General features: G+C 39.3%; 2 protein-coding genes across 3 annotated transcripts in view; one reads left to right on the top strand and one right to left on the bottom strand.

The window, feature by feature from the left end:
* The window catches only part of LOC110068378 (large ribosomal subunit protein eL37A-like), a 125642-nt gene that overhangs the window by 29497 nt on the left and 79888 nt on the right, over positions 1-16257 (bottom strand). The window lies entirely within an intron of this gene.
* LOC110068642 (uncharacterized) lies at positions 300-14345 on the top strand. 2 transcript variants are annotated; one of them, XM_089287443.1, is made up of 13 exons: positions 300-580; positions 2011-2123; positions 2838-2913; positions 3402-3463; positions 4143-4196; positions 5016-5114; positions 5836-5901; positions 6920-6989; positions 7825-7943; positions 9044-9139; positions 9936-10046; positions 10462-10556; positions 12729-14345. In XM_089287443.1, the coding sequence occupies exons 1-12, from the start codon at positions 337-339 to the stop codon at positions 10522-10524; spliced, it is 1173 nt and encodes a 390-aa protein (XP_089143569.1). In that variant the 5' UTR covers positions 300-336; the 3' UTR covers positions 10525-10556; positions 12729-14345. The 2 variants fall into 2 exon arrangements, with proteins under 2 accessions (XP_089143569.1, XP_020631711.2); XM_020776052.2 differs by having other exon boundaries at positions 10462-14345.

Below are 16257 nucleotides of genomic sequence, written 5' to 3'. Positions count from 1 at the left end.
ACGCTTGTGGTAATATTTTCCGCGGGAGAACTGGGTATCATGTCTAAATATAACTTGAGCGGTCGGGATTAACTCTTAACCCTTCATCTTCTCTTCAAAGTACGCTACAAACCCATGAATAAACCAAAATCGCTCAGGTGTTATACAGAAACTTTAGGTCTACAAGAACAGGATATCAGATGAGGTTTTAAACTTGTCTGCAGCTTTCAACGGAAAAACGGAAATGGTTTACTACAATATTGTCTCCTTCGCAGACGTTTTATGGGATGTCACGCAACGCTTTGAGTGACATCCCAGAGGCGTCACGTGATGTAGTTTGCTGGCTAATATTCCAAGATGGCGGGATTGTCGAACAGAACAAAATTTCTTTGCAGCCGCCTTGCCGGAAAAATCCGTCATTTACATACGAGTGGAAGATGTTTTGACCAGTATAAATGCGTGGCTGTTGATGATGTGGAATCCTTTGTAGAGAGGTGTATGGCAGCAGTTGGAACTCCCTCTAAACACTGCAGATCGTTAGCTCAGGTCCTTGTTGCTGGGGACTTCCGAGGACATTTTAGCCATGGACTCAATAGATTAGGTGAGTTCTGCTTAAAATTAGACTTATAGACCACAAGCAAATGGAGACTAAAGAGTTTCGATAAAAATTAACGAGACTTCAAGCTAGGGGTTGACTACGAGTAGTCCGTCTTTCGCTTAATCCGTCGAGCGTGACCATGAAATAAATCGCGAAGAACAAATGGCAAGCCATTAGTTTTTTCTCGCGGTTTTCTTTCGTGTCACGCACGACGAACAAAACGAAAGAGAGACTGCTATTCGTAGTCTAAGCTAGGAGTGCAAAATTTAATAGGGAAGTTAGCCCTTCTTGGCTTTGTCAAACAAACGGTCACATGGTACGAAATTCGCCTGAGACATGCACAGCAAAAAAGTAAAGTTTGACTCGTTGAAACTGTTGTGTTCTTTTAACATCCACGTTTGCACCATGTGACTGCTTGTTGGCAAAAGTCCCATTTTTATCCCATGGGAGACTCCCATATAAAAAAAGACAGGGCTGTGCATTGTAGCTTTCAGGAATTAAAAACCAGTTTTGGTACCTCTTATGCACAGTGAGAGCTTCTGCGGTACCTTTGATTGATTGAATCGTCATTCTTTCATAGCAGTAGTTTTTATCACGAAAGATAATGTGTTGTTTTAGAAATGGTACCTCTAAGGGGTTAAAAAAAAATTCAAGCCACACCATCAAACAGGATCTTGGTACTTTTTAAGAATTTTTTTCAAAATTTCTGAGGAGCACCCTCGTTCTCTTTGTTTGAGAGTTCCCCTGGGCATTTTTATATCCCTATGAGTTGGGCCCGCACTATCAAATCACTATCAAAATGAGGAAGCACTGTCATAGAAACATTATTGGGGAAACATTGTTAACCATGTCTGCATTTTTGAGGAACAAGAAATTTCTGGTAGGTTCAAAGTTAAAATTTCCAAATTATTTTATCAGTCAGTGTAAACTGAAGACTACAGATTACAGACTGCAGACTGCAGACCAGGCACAAAATGCAGACTGAGGGTGCAAAACATACCGCAGACAACAGACTTTTTAAGAAGTCTACAGTCTGCAGTCTGCAGTTTACACCTGGTCTGCATTGTTGCCCTTATTCTGCAGTTTACTCCTGGTCTGCAGTGTGCAGTGTGTGTTTTATACTGACCAATTATTTAATATGTCCCCATAAGGTATATCTAGTATTAGTGCTTGAAATTTTCACATGCAACATCCCTTTAAAAGTATAAACCCAAACTTTTTCGATAAGCAAAATTCTTTCCAATAAAAAGCTTGTTAGCCTCCTCATTCGCATCAGATATTCAGTTTCTGATCAAGTTATAAAAATATCAGTTCAGGATAATTTTTGCTCAATGTAGACTTTACTGTTAAGTTACCTCCTCCTGATAGGTCACTGGGCTCAAATACAGACTTAAACACCTCCCTCTTTAACACCTCTCTCTTTGATGACTTAGAAATGTACGTCAATGATATTCAGGTGGGTACTACCGCACTTGATGGAGAACCTGAAGTTGTAAATGAAACAAGCGCCACTGCACTTGTGAAAGGAAACAATCTTCTTGGACCAGTAAGTAGTTTACATCAACAATATTTGGCATTGTAGAGCACGTTTCAATTGAGTGTGGTAAAACCAAACCAATTTCTCACCAATTAGACCACTCAGCCAATCTCAAACCGTAGTAAAACCAAGACCAAAGTAATTGCCTGATTACTTTTGACACTCATTTGAAAACTGCTCTATCTGTTTTCAAGAACCACACAATATTATTGTTGTAACTCGTCCGCAATATGTTATGCAATTCCAAATGTGTATTAAGTATAGTTGTAGTTTTACCAATAATGTTAGCTTTATCTCTTTAATACAGACACCAAAGACACCATTTGAAAGTTTCTTTTTTATGAACCTCAGGATGTCCATATCATAGACTGAGATAGAGATTATTAAATGAATTTGGGTTTTCCAGTGGACAAGCCATAATAAGATGTGTTTGTATTGTTGAAGTGTCCTGAAGGATTAGAGGATCTTGTGTACTAGAGGCATCCACAGCCGAATGTTGATCAATACCCTCGATCGTCCTGTGATCAAGTGTCGACTGAGTGTCGACCGAGTGTCGACCGAGTGTCAATGGAGTGTCAATCAAGAATTGATGGAGGGTTGATTGAGGGTATTGATTGTGGGTATCGGTTGACACTCAACTGGGGATGCCTTTAGGACACATGATCTGGATTGAACTATCTTTATATTACTAATTGTTCTTTTATTGTTATCTTTGCTAAACAGGTTGTTGGAAACTTTTGCAATGACTTAGCCATAAAGAAAGCTCAAGAGGCTGGTATTGGTTGGGTAGTCTGTGGAGGTAAAAACCATTTGTGATTATTTGACCTTTGCAAAAGTCTTACATGGGACATGGAATAGAATAAGAGATATCATTGCATAATGCACAATTTTTGGTCTAATTACTAAACGTTTTTGATTGAAGTGAAATGATGGTAATATGAAGCTTGGTTTTAATGAGATGATGCTCAGCTTATTGCGAGTGTGGGATAGTGAGAAAATAACGTAGAGTCTGCAATAGGAATAAGCATAGAAACTCTCACTATTAGTCCATTTTGGTTTGTTTCCTGATATTTTTATTGTTTGAATTTCAAACAAAACTATTGATTACTCGATCTTGAATGTAAACACAGCAAACAAAAAAGCAGCTCTCCAGGGCCGGTAATTACTGGGACTTTTGTGAAAGGGGCGCTTGTATGAAAAAAAATTAATGTTTGAATCTGGTCAGCCTTAGTGAAGAAACTAGGTAGAAACAGTTATAATTAAAAGTATTTGTTTGGTTGACTGTAGGCTCAAACCATTATGGCATTGCTGGTTGGTATACAATAAAAGCTATGGAAAAGGGGCTTATTGTGAGTGAATAATGTTTTTTATGTTGCACCTATCAAACTCACAGTTGATCGCAGACTGACTGTATTATACATGTATGTACCTCAGTCCACTAGAATCTTTAGTTAGTTTTACAATCATACATACATACTTTATTAAAGATGCAAAAAGGCACTAGACATGGATATCTTATGGATCAATAAAACATCTCCGGGGTTTCATTAAGGGCCAGCCACCGGGTAAATTGACTGGTTGTGAGGACAATTTTGCCCTGCTGATTTGACCATCTGGCAGGAAGTTTTTTTCTTATAGTAATAGAAAAAGTTCAGTTCAAATAGTTTTGCCTGCCTGTGAAAACCAGTTGCCCTCGTGCTGAAAACATTAATGAAATGCCTGTGAAACTTAAGAATTACAAAAGGTATCTTGAAAGGGAAGCTAAGAGGCTAACCCTATATAAAAACTCCTTAAAAATAAAATAAATGTAAAAGAATTAAGATCCTTCATTAAACATCCAAGTACAATTTAAGCTTGGATTTTAATACCTAAAGGCTATCAGCTTCCACAATCAATGTCTTTTGGTAAATTGTTCCAAACATGTAGGCTAACTATTCTAATATAACATAACCGTTTACAAGGTTAGTAATAGCAGTAATACATTTTCTGAGATATTCAACTTGTAGTACTTTGCTTTTTCCAACTCAGGGAATGAGCTTCACCAATACATCACCTCTTGTTGTCCCAACAAGAGCACGTAAGGTAAACACTGTATGCTTGAAACTTTATTCAATTTTTTTCATGAAGTTACATGTGATTTAAGAAATTATAGCCATAAGACAGTGTTAAAATATCATTTCTTATTAGTATTGCCTTTTACAATTTTATTCCTCTTTTTATCCCTTAGTGTCAGTTTTGATATCTAAGAAGAGCAATTAATAAAACAATCAAATAATATATAAAATAATCTTAATGAGGTACAATGTCGCATTTCCAAACACCTCAGATTAGGTCAAATATTTCCCACAGCACATTGTATTTTCAACTCTATTCTCAATTGGAAATGTGATCACAGTGTTTGGTATATTACATGACCTCTATGACATCGGTAAAGGGAATATTGCATAATGTGCAGTTTGACCAAATAAAAACATTAAGCCTTAGTTTGCAAGAATCCTTCTGGGAAAATCCTTGAGGTGGGCTTGATAAAGAGTTTACTAGGATCATCAGATAAATCATTGCAGGAAGTCCTCATCTATGTGCAATAATCCAGTCACACTGCGATGGACCAGCATTTATGATTGATGAACTGTACGTTTCATACAAACTGTCATTTGCAAGATTCAACAGTTCACATGTTTCACATGAACCAACATTCTTACTTACATTCTGAATGCAGAGCATACATTTCCTGATCACAACAGGGAAATTTAACATTAAGAGTCAGTGCATTTTTAAGGCTGTTAACAGTCACAAACATTGATCTTTGTATGGAATGGGTCAATAGTTTAGATCGATGTAAAACATACACAGTTCTCAAGTTTTAGCATCCTGTAACCAAACTGTATGTTTGTCTATCAGGTAACTGTCGGAACCAACCCGTTATCAGTGGCCGCCCCTGGCAAAGATGGCGACAGCTTTGTTCTTGACATGGCAACAAGTGCTGTTGCTCTTGGCAAGGTGAGTGATCAAATAAATCCTTACTTTTCTAGCCAAGTTGGTGTCGTTATTACTAATCAAAACTGTGTGTCAGTTATGAACAGATGGGTGCCTTTTGTCATCATTTAGAAGTCTTTTACAATCAAATGGGTGCCTGGTATAATCAAAGTGAAGGTAGCATCTGAACTGGGGCAGAGGTGCCTCAAGCTAGGTTAAGTCTGCATTCATACAGGCTAAGAGGCCCATCAGGCTGGTACTTATCTCCAATGTCAGTAGCATGAAGCAACTAGGAGTATTTTACTTCTCAGTTGGATGGGATGTTAGTCCATTGCAGGGCTACCTCCTAGCATTTATTTTTTTGGTACCCATTTATACACCTGGTGGAGAGAGGCACTGTGAGAGTAAAGTGCCTTGCACAAGATTACAATACATTGATGTTACACCCCTGGGTTTGAGCCTGTGTTGGTATAATCAGAGATGACCGTAACTGTAGCCCAATGAGTGTCTGTTATGAGTTTAATCAACCAATGTCCACTGAAGTAAAGGAGGCAGATATTATTAATTACTGAGACATAAACACACCTGTTTACCTGTATGCTTTTAGACAGTGTAGACAAAAGAACGAAATGTTAATAGGTTATATGTCTTGGGAAATAATCGATTGAAAACTTTTCTGTTCACCAAGGAGTCACAGAAATGGCTTTCAGGGCTTTTTTTTAAATGAGACTGTTGTTTTCTTTAGATTGAAATGGCAAGAAGGAAGGGTGTGGAAATGCCTCATGGGTGGGGAGTGGATTCAAAAGGATTGGTAAGAAATGTGTAGTACCATACATCTTGTTTCAAAAGATGATTGTTCTTAATAACTGCTTAATAGCTTTCATTTGAATGGTCACACACTAGGGTTTCATCCAAGAACTTAAAAGTTAGAACCACCTTGTGCAGCATTATAATAAATGGCATCAAAGAGAGTGCTGTTCAAGTGGTCACACTCTAGGGTTTCATTCACAGACATAATAAACATATTTATTGTAATGCGTTCTCTTGTTTTGTAATGTAAGTAAGTAATGGATATTATTAACAAATATTATAATAATAAAACCATGATTAGTGATAAAAGTACTGCTCAACAGCTTTCATTTGAATCATGACACACTGGGATTTCATCCACAAACTTGAAAGTTTGAACCATCTTATACAACCAAGAGAGTGTGAAGGGTAAGAGTGTTAATCCCCCAGATAAGCTTTATTCCTATGGTAACCCCTCTCAAGTTATTTTTAGATATGGTGCCCAGTTCTTCCACAGAAAATGTTACTATGCACGTTGCTAGCCAAGGATGTTTTTCCTCAAGGATTTTATACATGTATGTGTAAAGCTGCTAAGGCTGCTTAGGCAGCCCTCATGAGCAGGATCCATGTCACAGGATTGGCTATTTCTGACCTTCTTGATAGGGATTACCTTTGGAATAAGGCCTGTATGAGAGATTAACTCTCTTTGCCTTCATTTTCTTTTGTTAACACATAACAAACAGTTCCTAGACCAGTTGATTCAGCCACTTGTCCTCTTCATCTTTACTGAGGAATAAGTCCTCAGTACTGCATGAAAGTACCCCTCATTATCGTCATTGTCATCATCGTCATTGTCATCGTCATCGTCATCATCATCATCATTGTCATCATGATCATCGACATCATTGCCATGGGACGCTTAAGGCCTTAAATGCCCCTCATAGATACTTTATAAAACTAAAACTGTTTTACAAGCCCTGCAGGGTGCACACTCGCACCACCAGCTACCTCTTAAAGATGATATTTATTTTCTGTTGAAGGAAACTGTCCATCCAGAAAAGGTGTTGTCAGGTGGAGGTCAGCTACCTTTGGGTGGAACAGAGATCACTAGTAGGTTAAAGATATGCTGCAGCTAACAGATTTAATCTTACAGTGTAGGTAACGTTTTAAGGGTCATGACATGGTCTTAGTCAGATATTTGGGTGCAGTCTTTTTCAGATTACCAAATAAGAAGTAGCATTGCTTTTTAATTTAAGAACCTTCTTGGATAAAATTTTGCAAGATAAGACCAATTCTTTTGTCGTCAGTTCTAATTCATTGATAAATTATTTAAGATTTCCTATTTTAAATGATACTTATTGCACACATCTATTGGACTTTTTTTGCATTGTTCTATTTTTTATATTTATTTTTTATATTTATTTTTTATATTTATTTTTTATAGTCTGTCGTAGTCATTTGTTACACAGGCCCCTGCTGATACCAGCTAATTGCTGAAAGGATCACCCTACTTAAATAATGTTGACTACTGAACTAGCTCCCCATGAAAATTGTATGATGTTACTGAACTAATCAACGGTCTGTTTTATGTAGTTTAGTAGATGTGGAGGCTTGGTGATCTCATGGTTAGTCCACTCATCTCCGAATTGAGTGGTCCAAGTTCAAGCCCTGGCTGGGGACATTGTTTTGTGTTCTTGGGCAAGACACTTTACTCTCACAGTGCCTCTCTCCACCCAGGTGTATGAATGGGTACTGGCAAATATAATGCTGGAGAGTAACCTGCGATGGACTAGCATCCCATCCAGGGGGGAGTAGAAATACTCCTAGATACTTCATGCTACAGAAACTGGGATAATCTCCAGCCTGATGAGCCACTTGGCTTGTATGCAGACTTTACCTTTGCCTTTATTAGTTGCTGATGTTGCAGTGTTGTGAACTTTTTCAGGTGGTTACAAAGGTTACGGCTTAGCAATGATGGTGGAAGTGTTTTGTGGTATTCTGGCAGGTGCAGCTGTCGGTCCAGATATCAGAAAGTGGATGGCTGGTGACAGAGAGGCTAATTTGGTGAGCATGGCCTTTAATTGTTCATAGTTGTCATTAAGTTTTGAGTCAGCTGTAGCCTTGTTCTCCACACCTGTAGCAAACTTGTTACCTTGTGGTTGAATTCTGTCAACAACAGGCAGCTGCACCCATAACTGGAATGTTTCATGATTGAAAATGATAAAGATGCCATAAAATCTCTCTGCTATGACAGCTAGATGTAAACAAGGTTAAGTCTACATTCTAGCCAAGTGCCCCACCAGGCCGGAGCTTACCCCCCCCCCCCTCCCCCTGGATTGGATGCTAGTCCATAGCAGGTTTACCCCCAGTATTAAATTTGCCAGTACCCATTTGTATAACTGGGTGGAGAGAGGCACTGTGAGAATAAATGTCTTGCCCAAGAACACAACACAATGCCCCTGGTCAGAGCTCGAACCTGGACCGCTTGATCTGGAGTCAAGCGTGCTAACCATGAGGCCACCGTGTTAGATGTAGGCAATGATTAAGATGTAAAGTAGAACGCAGAGCAAAATGTTCAGTAACATTGGCTTTCTAACAATATTCCACTCACAAGACTCTTAAAGTGATTTTTTGTCAGTTCATTTCCTGTTGCCTTTCTCATTTTGATTATTTATACCACATGTTAAGGTTCATACAGGGTTTGAAATGCTTGAAATAGTATAAAAAAATCTGCTGGCTTTTCAGACTTGGAAGAAGTATTGAAAATAAAGTTAGACTCTGGAGAGAATGGAAAGAAGTTAACAGTTTTTCCAAGTTTTTGTTCAGTGAAATCATTGTCAGCTAGTCGAACTTCATGTAAATTTTGTCTTCATCAAATTGTTGTATCACAGAATCTTGAGAACACTCCGCCTTTCCCCTAATATTGTTATCCTACTTCAACATTTCATCAAGGTCAATTTACTGTCCCAGTATAAGTTGTTCCTGGTGAAAACCAGGATTAAAACTTGACATGTGTCAATCCCGAGAGCTTTTGCCAACTTCATGTAGAACCTCAAGCATAAGTAATTTATTTGTAATTGAACGTTTGGTTTCTTTACTTTTGGACTAAATTAATCTTAGTTTGGTTTTGTATCAATAGCACTATTTTTTATTTCTTAATTTAGGGTCAGTGTTTTGTCGCTGTGAATCCTGCAGTGTTTGCCCCAGGATTTGAAGACCGTATGCAGTCATTGATGGACCACTGCAGAAATCTGCAACCGGTAAAAAGCAAATTCTGACTATCTGTTTGTTTTGGAAATTGTGTGATAAATGTAAGATTATTGCAAAATCATATAGTATTGTACATGATACATGTATGATTGATTTCTTACAAGACCTTCTGTGTATCATCTTACCACTTTCTCCCTCTGTAGTTTCTGTCCCATGTGTCTCCTTCTGCATGTACATGTACCTGCCTGCCTGCCTGCCTGTCTGCTTGTGTGCTTTCCTGCCTGTCGTTCTGCTTGACTGCCTACCTGTCTGTCTGTCTGTCTCATTGTCTGTCTGTCTGCCTTTCTGTCCATCTGTTGGCCTGTTTGTTTGTTTCTCTGTCTACTTGCCTGTCTGTCCTATTTCTGCCTGTTTGTCCTATTTCTGCCTCTTTGTCTGTATGTCTGTCTGTCTGCCTGTCTTTTTTCTGTTTGCCCACCTGCCCTATTTCTATCTGTTTATCTGCGTGTCTGCCTGCCTGTCTGTTCATCTGTTTGTGTGTCTGTGTCTGTCCACCTGTTTGCTTCGTGTCTCTATCGTCTGTCCTCTCTCTCTTTCTCTGTATCCTCTTAGCAACATCTCTGCCCCCTCTCTGGTTTCTCTCTTAACCTCCATTGACCCTTCTCACACGATCTTAGTCTCAGCAAGTTACCTCTAGTATGCCTAGATGTCACATGGCACTGAATAATTTTGGTCGGTATTTGTATACTTGTGAACATCTTAGTCAAAGTAAAATTGATGGTATTTCTCTTCATTTGAGTTCAAAGGAAAACTTTAAAGATGAACTGGCTTGTTGTTATTTGTCAGGCGGAGGGTGAGACTGCAGTACTTGTGGCCGGAGACCCGGAGAGGGCGCACATGCGTAAAGTGGAGGAAGATGGTGGTATTTTTTATCATGTTAACTTGGTGGAAGCTATGGTAAGCTATGATACAAACTGACGTATTTCAGGCGCCTTCCTCCCTCCCCCTCCCCCTCCCTCTATCTCTGCCCTGCCAATGTTTGGTCTTTACTATACCATCTTGAGTGAACAATGAACATTAAGAAGAGAAGTGGGGGGTGGGGGTGGGGAAGAACGAAATTGGTAACCTCCCCTACAGTACAGCCCCCAAGTCGATTAGCCCTTAGACAGTTAGTCCCAACCAGATGTCGATAAGCCTCCATATTCGCGCTTAAAGAACGAGAAACAGACAGTGTTTTCGACTTCTGGTTAGAGGCTAAACGGTTAGAATCGACTTCGGGGTTAAACGAGCGGTTACCTCCCCAACACTTTAGAATTCGGTTGTAGGTTGTTACTTAACCTCAAGGATAATGCTACTTTCTTTTATCTTTTAGGACAAGTTGGCTGATCGGCTCGGCGTAAAACCCATGCCAACATTCAAGCTCGCCTCTTTTTAGCTTTGAAAAGGACACCCCCAACCCCCAACAAGGTTAAAAAATATATGACGTATCTGACTCAACCTATTTTAGTAGAAACTAAGGGACCGTTCATTTTTTATGAGGGAGGGGGGGCTGGTGGGATTTGGGAAGCACCATTTAAACATCGCATGACCCCCCCTCAGCTTACCAATTTTTTCACGTGGCCCCCCCCTTATAGTGGTCATTTTTTGGGATGACCCCCCCCAAAAAAAAATTGAACAAACAATATTTAGATTTCAACTTTTTTAATATTGCTCTATTATCCCCCTACTTCACGTTTTGTGCTCACTGTGAAGACAATATTTACAATCCCTATACTACAGAGAGCTGTTGTTTGAAAAACAAATCAAAAGAAAGAGAAGTCAATTTCGGATCTCCTAGTTATGGCTCGCCCTGAGCGTGTGGCATTTGGCCTCTCATTGGCATCTCCCTCATCTGAATTGATGAATGCCCACAGTTTTAATGTAAAACAGATCAAATGTATGGAAGCTAAGTTGACGAAGGTCACGCAGGACATGGAAGCACTAGAAAATAAGAGCAATTATAACAGCATATTCAAGGGCATACTCAAACAGCACATCAACAAAAGGAGAAGGAAAAAAGAAAACCGCAGAAAGTCAAATGAAAGAAAGAGGAAGCGGACTGAAAACAACGTCCAACGAGTTTATGGAATCTGTGTTGGAAACCCGCTAGGAAATGATCTTCCACAATGCCTTGTGTACCCTCCTAGAACGGCCGTCCCGGAAGAGTGTATTAAAGTTGAGGATGTTGCCACGTCGTTATTTAGAAGAGATGGGCCATACACCGCACAGCTCTTGGAAGGGAATTATTTCACCAATGCTGCAAGAAGCAGAATCACCACCAACCTTGAGCAGGAAGTGAGAGATTATGTTTACACCTTCATGTACCCTGAAGAGTACACTCTGACGGAAAGCATTGCTGCTTCTTGCAGCATCGGTGAAAGAGACTCCCATAGCAGCACAAGCGGCGACGAAGAACTCGACGACAGCGAAGATGAAGATGAGTGCCAGTGAAAGTTGCATTCGAAAATAACAGTGTTAAATACTTCTTTTCAGTAGCTACAAATGCTTTTTGTCGCCAAACGTTTTTTTAAAGCAGAAGGAAACTTTGTAATAAATTTGTATCCTGCCTTCTATGTTTATTCTATAGCAATTTTTTTGATATTCAAACATTACGCCATTTTAAAGTTTTACTAAAATATTTCACGTGACCCCCCCTTTTTCCCTTATTTTTTTGGGATGGCCCCCCCTCGAAAGCCATTTTTTTTCGCATGCCCCCCCCCCCCAAATCCCACCAGCCCCCCCTACCTGATAAAAAATGAACGGTCCCTAAAACAAAAGGTATCGCACTACCTGTATATACTTGAGAAAAAAGACATTCTATTTAGTCAAAAAAGTAGAAACCAAAATTTTAATTGCAAATGAACTATTGATTTCCTTTTACCCAATTGACGAAGGCACTCGAGCTCCACTGTCAAATTTTAAGGCTGGTGTTCACCAGAGCGTAAGCAACATCTGCAGACTAGCAGCGCTTCTTGATATAGTAAGACATATTTTCTACAGGTCATGGGAACCTCCTCCCAAAAAGGAGTCGCGTCGTTTCACGGCAATATTTTGAATTTGGTTGCAAAGTAACTCAATGTTATTGTCATGATGTCCTTAAAAGGGTCCCTTAAGTGGTCAGGGAGTGTTTTTGTTACGTGTAATCCGTACATTACAGATATCATGTGTTAGTATCACCCAACTAGTGGACTAATGCAAATCCTGCATTTTGATTGGCTACGCTACTAGGGGACTATTAGTCATAGTCATCGAGTAGCGAAATTGGCGCCATCGAGCGTGACGCTTTCTTTCGTTTTATTCCCAAATAAATATTTCTTCAACTTGCATTTGCTAACTTTATTATTACCTTTTCTGTCCGACTAGTTGGGTGATACTAAAACAATTAGACCCTTCGCCCTCAAGGGCCACGGGTCAATAGCCCATTGGGCTTCGCCTCATGGGCTATTGACCCGTAGCCCGCAAGGCCTACGGGTCTAATTGTTAAATAGACTTAGTCTACCATATTAAGAGGGGTGATAGAAAGGAACATATATCCGAGATGTTGAAAAGATGTTGAAAGCTTTTTGAATGACGAAACAATTATTCTGTTCAATCTTGCAGAATGTTCATTTAAAAGTCATCTCGACCTACCGGCCTCATCGGTTTCGTATTCAGGCCGTGTTCGGTCCGACTATGCAGGGTATTTGATATAAAACGATTCTGGTAACGTTGGAAAAAATTGACTAGTCTGCGCCCTTAACAAATGTTCCTGGCACAACTCAGTCATGTAGCATTAATTGTTATATAAAAAGCTGAATGTAAGAACCATCTTCTCCTGAGAACCTGTTCAAATTCAAAACCGTAGCCAATCCACCAAAAAAAAATTCAAACTTGGTGGTCTATGACTTCCAATGAAATGTGTTACAGGGGCATCTGATATCTCATAAAAATTATGTTGGATTGGGGTTGGCAAACGAACAAAGTTCTATAACGAGGGTTTTACATTCGTGGGCCTTTTAAAGATTTTATTATAGGCCGTCTGAACTAGAACTTTGCACAATCAAAATGAAGCAACTACCAGTAGTACATAACAATAATGACACGCATAAACGTAAATTTGCAGTTTATGAAAGAAGCGAAATCATTTCCTAGTCGTAGAAATCGAAGAGCGTGTACCTCCAAAGAATTCTATATTTATACACTTCCAGATGCCTTCCCTTGCCCTTTGAGGTCAAATTAGATGATTTGAACCAGCTTCTCAATCGCAATATTAAGATAACGAAACCAGTTTTCAAATTTTTCAATGTAGTGATGACATCTTGGTCTCCTTCGCTGTCTTTATTTGAGTTGTCACGCATCATTTCTCTCCGTTGTCACGCAACACTTCTCTCCGCTTGTTAGCCCGGATCACGGGTGTGAGAGATTAACATAACCCATGAATGTACGATTAAAGTAAAATGTAGGCCTGAGCGTAAGGGTACACCGACCTTTGTTGACCCTATGGCTTACATGTGTACTAACTACATTGCAAAAAATTTCGGACAATTTTAATTTCGGACAAAAAAGTGCCGAAAATAGAACCGAAATTTTCAAACGTCCGAAATGTTTACACTGCAATGTAAAACTTTAAATTAGCTCCAGAGTTCTTAGTTTCCTTTATGAAGCGAACTCTAATTGAGACACTACTTGAGAAATTTAGCTGCTAGAGGGTACAGTAAAGCTATCATTTTACTTTAGCTAAGAGCCAGTAGTGTCCGAAATTTTTGTTCGAAATGCGAAAAAGTGTCTGAAATTGAACGTCCGAATTAAAACGCCCGAACGTTTTTGCAAGTAATGCAGATAAGAAAGGGCATTTAAAATGTTTCTATAATCCATATAATTTGAATGGATATGGTTGAAAACTCGTATGAACAGTGCATCAAAACGTTTGCACTATTGCAAGACTGCGCGGGCGTGCAAAAGCAAACTTTTGTTGATGGCATATTTTATTTTACATTTAAATTTGCTGGACAGATAAAATTCAATTTTTGATGAAGTTGGGTAAAAAAATTCACATCTCTATAGTAACGAGTAGACTTATATCATAGGTGACCAAAGGGATTGATACACAACGGAGTTGTGACGAATATTTAAAAGTAGATTAGTTAGGTATAAAAACGGTTAGTCTAGATGTTAAAAGATATATTCTGTATCACTATTAAAGTATTTGTATTAAACAATGTTAATTTATCGTCCAAATTTCCTGTAACAAAGAGGGGTGATCACTTTGTTGGGTGTTTGTTGTCGATGAAAGGGTCGTAGCATCTGCCCGGTGGCCCCCCTCCCCCTCCCCCCTAAAGCTCGGATAATAAGAAGTCATGATGTGGATGCATGTTGTGAAAACTAACTATGCCATCCACTGGATAGTCAAATAATTTATCCTTGGGATAGCGTTACACAACCTTCCCCTGGCCCCGTTTGATCAATCACATCAGTCCCCGACTCTGGCGATTTCTCGGGGCGGAGTGCGAATCTCTCAACTTGTGATATTTAATTGCCATGAGCTGTCAAAAGGTTAATTTAAGAATGTTCTGCTCTTCTCTTAGAGTGGTTTTGAACGTTTGAGGTAAAGCAAGGACTGAATATCGACGTTGCAAAACATACACTTGTCACAGCGAGCAAAATTTATAAATTAAATACCATTACGTCATTTACAAAATATGACGAAAATTGTAGGAACATTTTTGCCTTTTGTGAAATGACTTTCTCTTGTGCTATCCAAGCGAGTCCAGTTCATAACCCTTTAGAGAGATCTGAAAAGGGAAGATAAGTCCATTTTTAAGAGACTTCCCAACTAACACAATTCAGTTTAAATCAGGAATACGGCCCGGTTGAAGGCTCTCTGAGCTTCTTGTTTTTCACGGTTTGCATAACAGAGGCCAATCATGGGCTCATGTTAAAATTCAATACTAGAAATATACATTTGCTAACCAGTTATGTTGCAACTCTCGGAAATATTGGACTTGCCAATTTTTGCTCATGGATGACCTAGTTTACGTCATCCATGAGCTTAGTAGGCAGTCCAATGGCACTCACTCACTCACTCGATTCTGATTACAAAGTAAGGCCGGGGACATTTCTTGATTGGACTCTACCGTAAAGCGATGATATTACCGAACAGAATTCGCCCTCTCGGGCATTTACCCAGGGAGTTGTAATTATTTCTTCAGTCCTAACCAGAAAATACACAGGACAGAGACGTTTATCACTTAAAAATACTTTAGTTTATGACTGGGGAATTGACTTTTGCAGAAAATGCAAACGACGCCGAGAAAACACCAGAAAAGTTAATTTCCCAATAGTTACTCCATACTCTAACCTCTTCACAGCCTGGGAGGAGTGGGTATTCCCTTATATGGGCTATAAAGGTATATGCAGCCCCAAAAGTTATGGTTTTTCAGTGGTTTTGGCCATAAATAGGGTATCGATTTTGGCCATATTGGTCTCAAATAGGGTATGGAGTTTGCACTCTAGTCTTGAACTAGAGATGTTTTTTAGAGGAAGCTATCGGTAAGACCATCAACAAAAGCCCTTGACAATGTCTTAAACATTGGTCTGAAATAGGTAACTAATTACAATGCAGGTCTGAAACAGGGTATCGATTAAAGGGTCAGGTCATAAATAGGGTATCGAATTTTTGGTCAGGTCATGAATAGGGTAGGGAAAATTGAAGATTTTGGTCATAAATATGGTAAGAGTTTTGGGAAGCGGGCTGCACACCCCACCCAATTTTTCTGGGAGAACCCGCCACCCCTCCGGCTTCAAAGACACCACGAAAACAAGCGGACGTCAAGTTGTTCAGAACTGCACACCGCTACGCTACTCACTATCAGATCTACAACAGAATAGATAGTGGGTAGCGTAGCCAATCAGAAAACGGCATTCGCGTTTCAACGCTAGCGGATATATACCAACACTGATTAGGATGCTGACTAGCAAAGAAAAGACACAACGCCTGGACAAATAGTAATACCTGTACACGAACGGCAAAACTGAAAAACGTTCGTCAATTTTTTCAAAATGCGCCATGCGTAATGCTGTTGCTTTATGTTGCAGTTAGCAAGAGAAGCATGAATAAAATTCAAAATTGAAGAAAAACCATGTCATTTAG

This window comes from Orbicella faveolata, unplaced genomic scaffold (assembly GCF_042242905.1).
Source record: "Orbicella faveolata isolate gen_17 unplaced genomic scaffold, um_ofav_v1 contig_14, whole genome shotgun sequence".
Taxonomy (NCBI): domain Eukaryota; kingdom Metazoa; phylum Cnidaria; class Anthozoa; order Scleractinia; family Merulinidae; genus Orbicella; species Orbicella faveolata.
The sequence above is the reverse complement of the archived record's forward strand: the minus strand, read 5'-3'. Positions and strand labels throughout refer to the sequence as shown.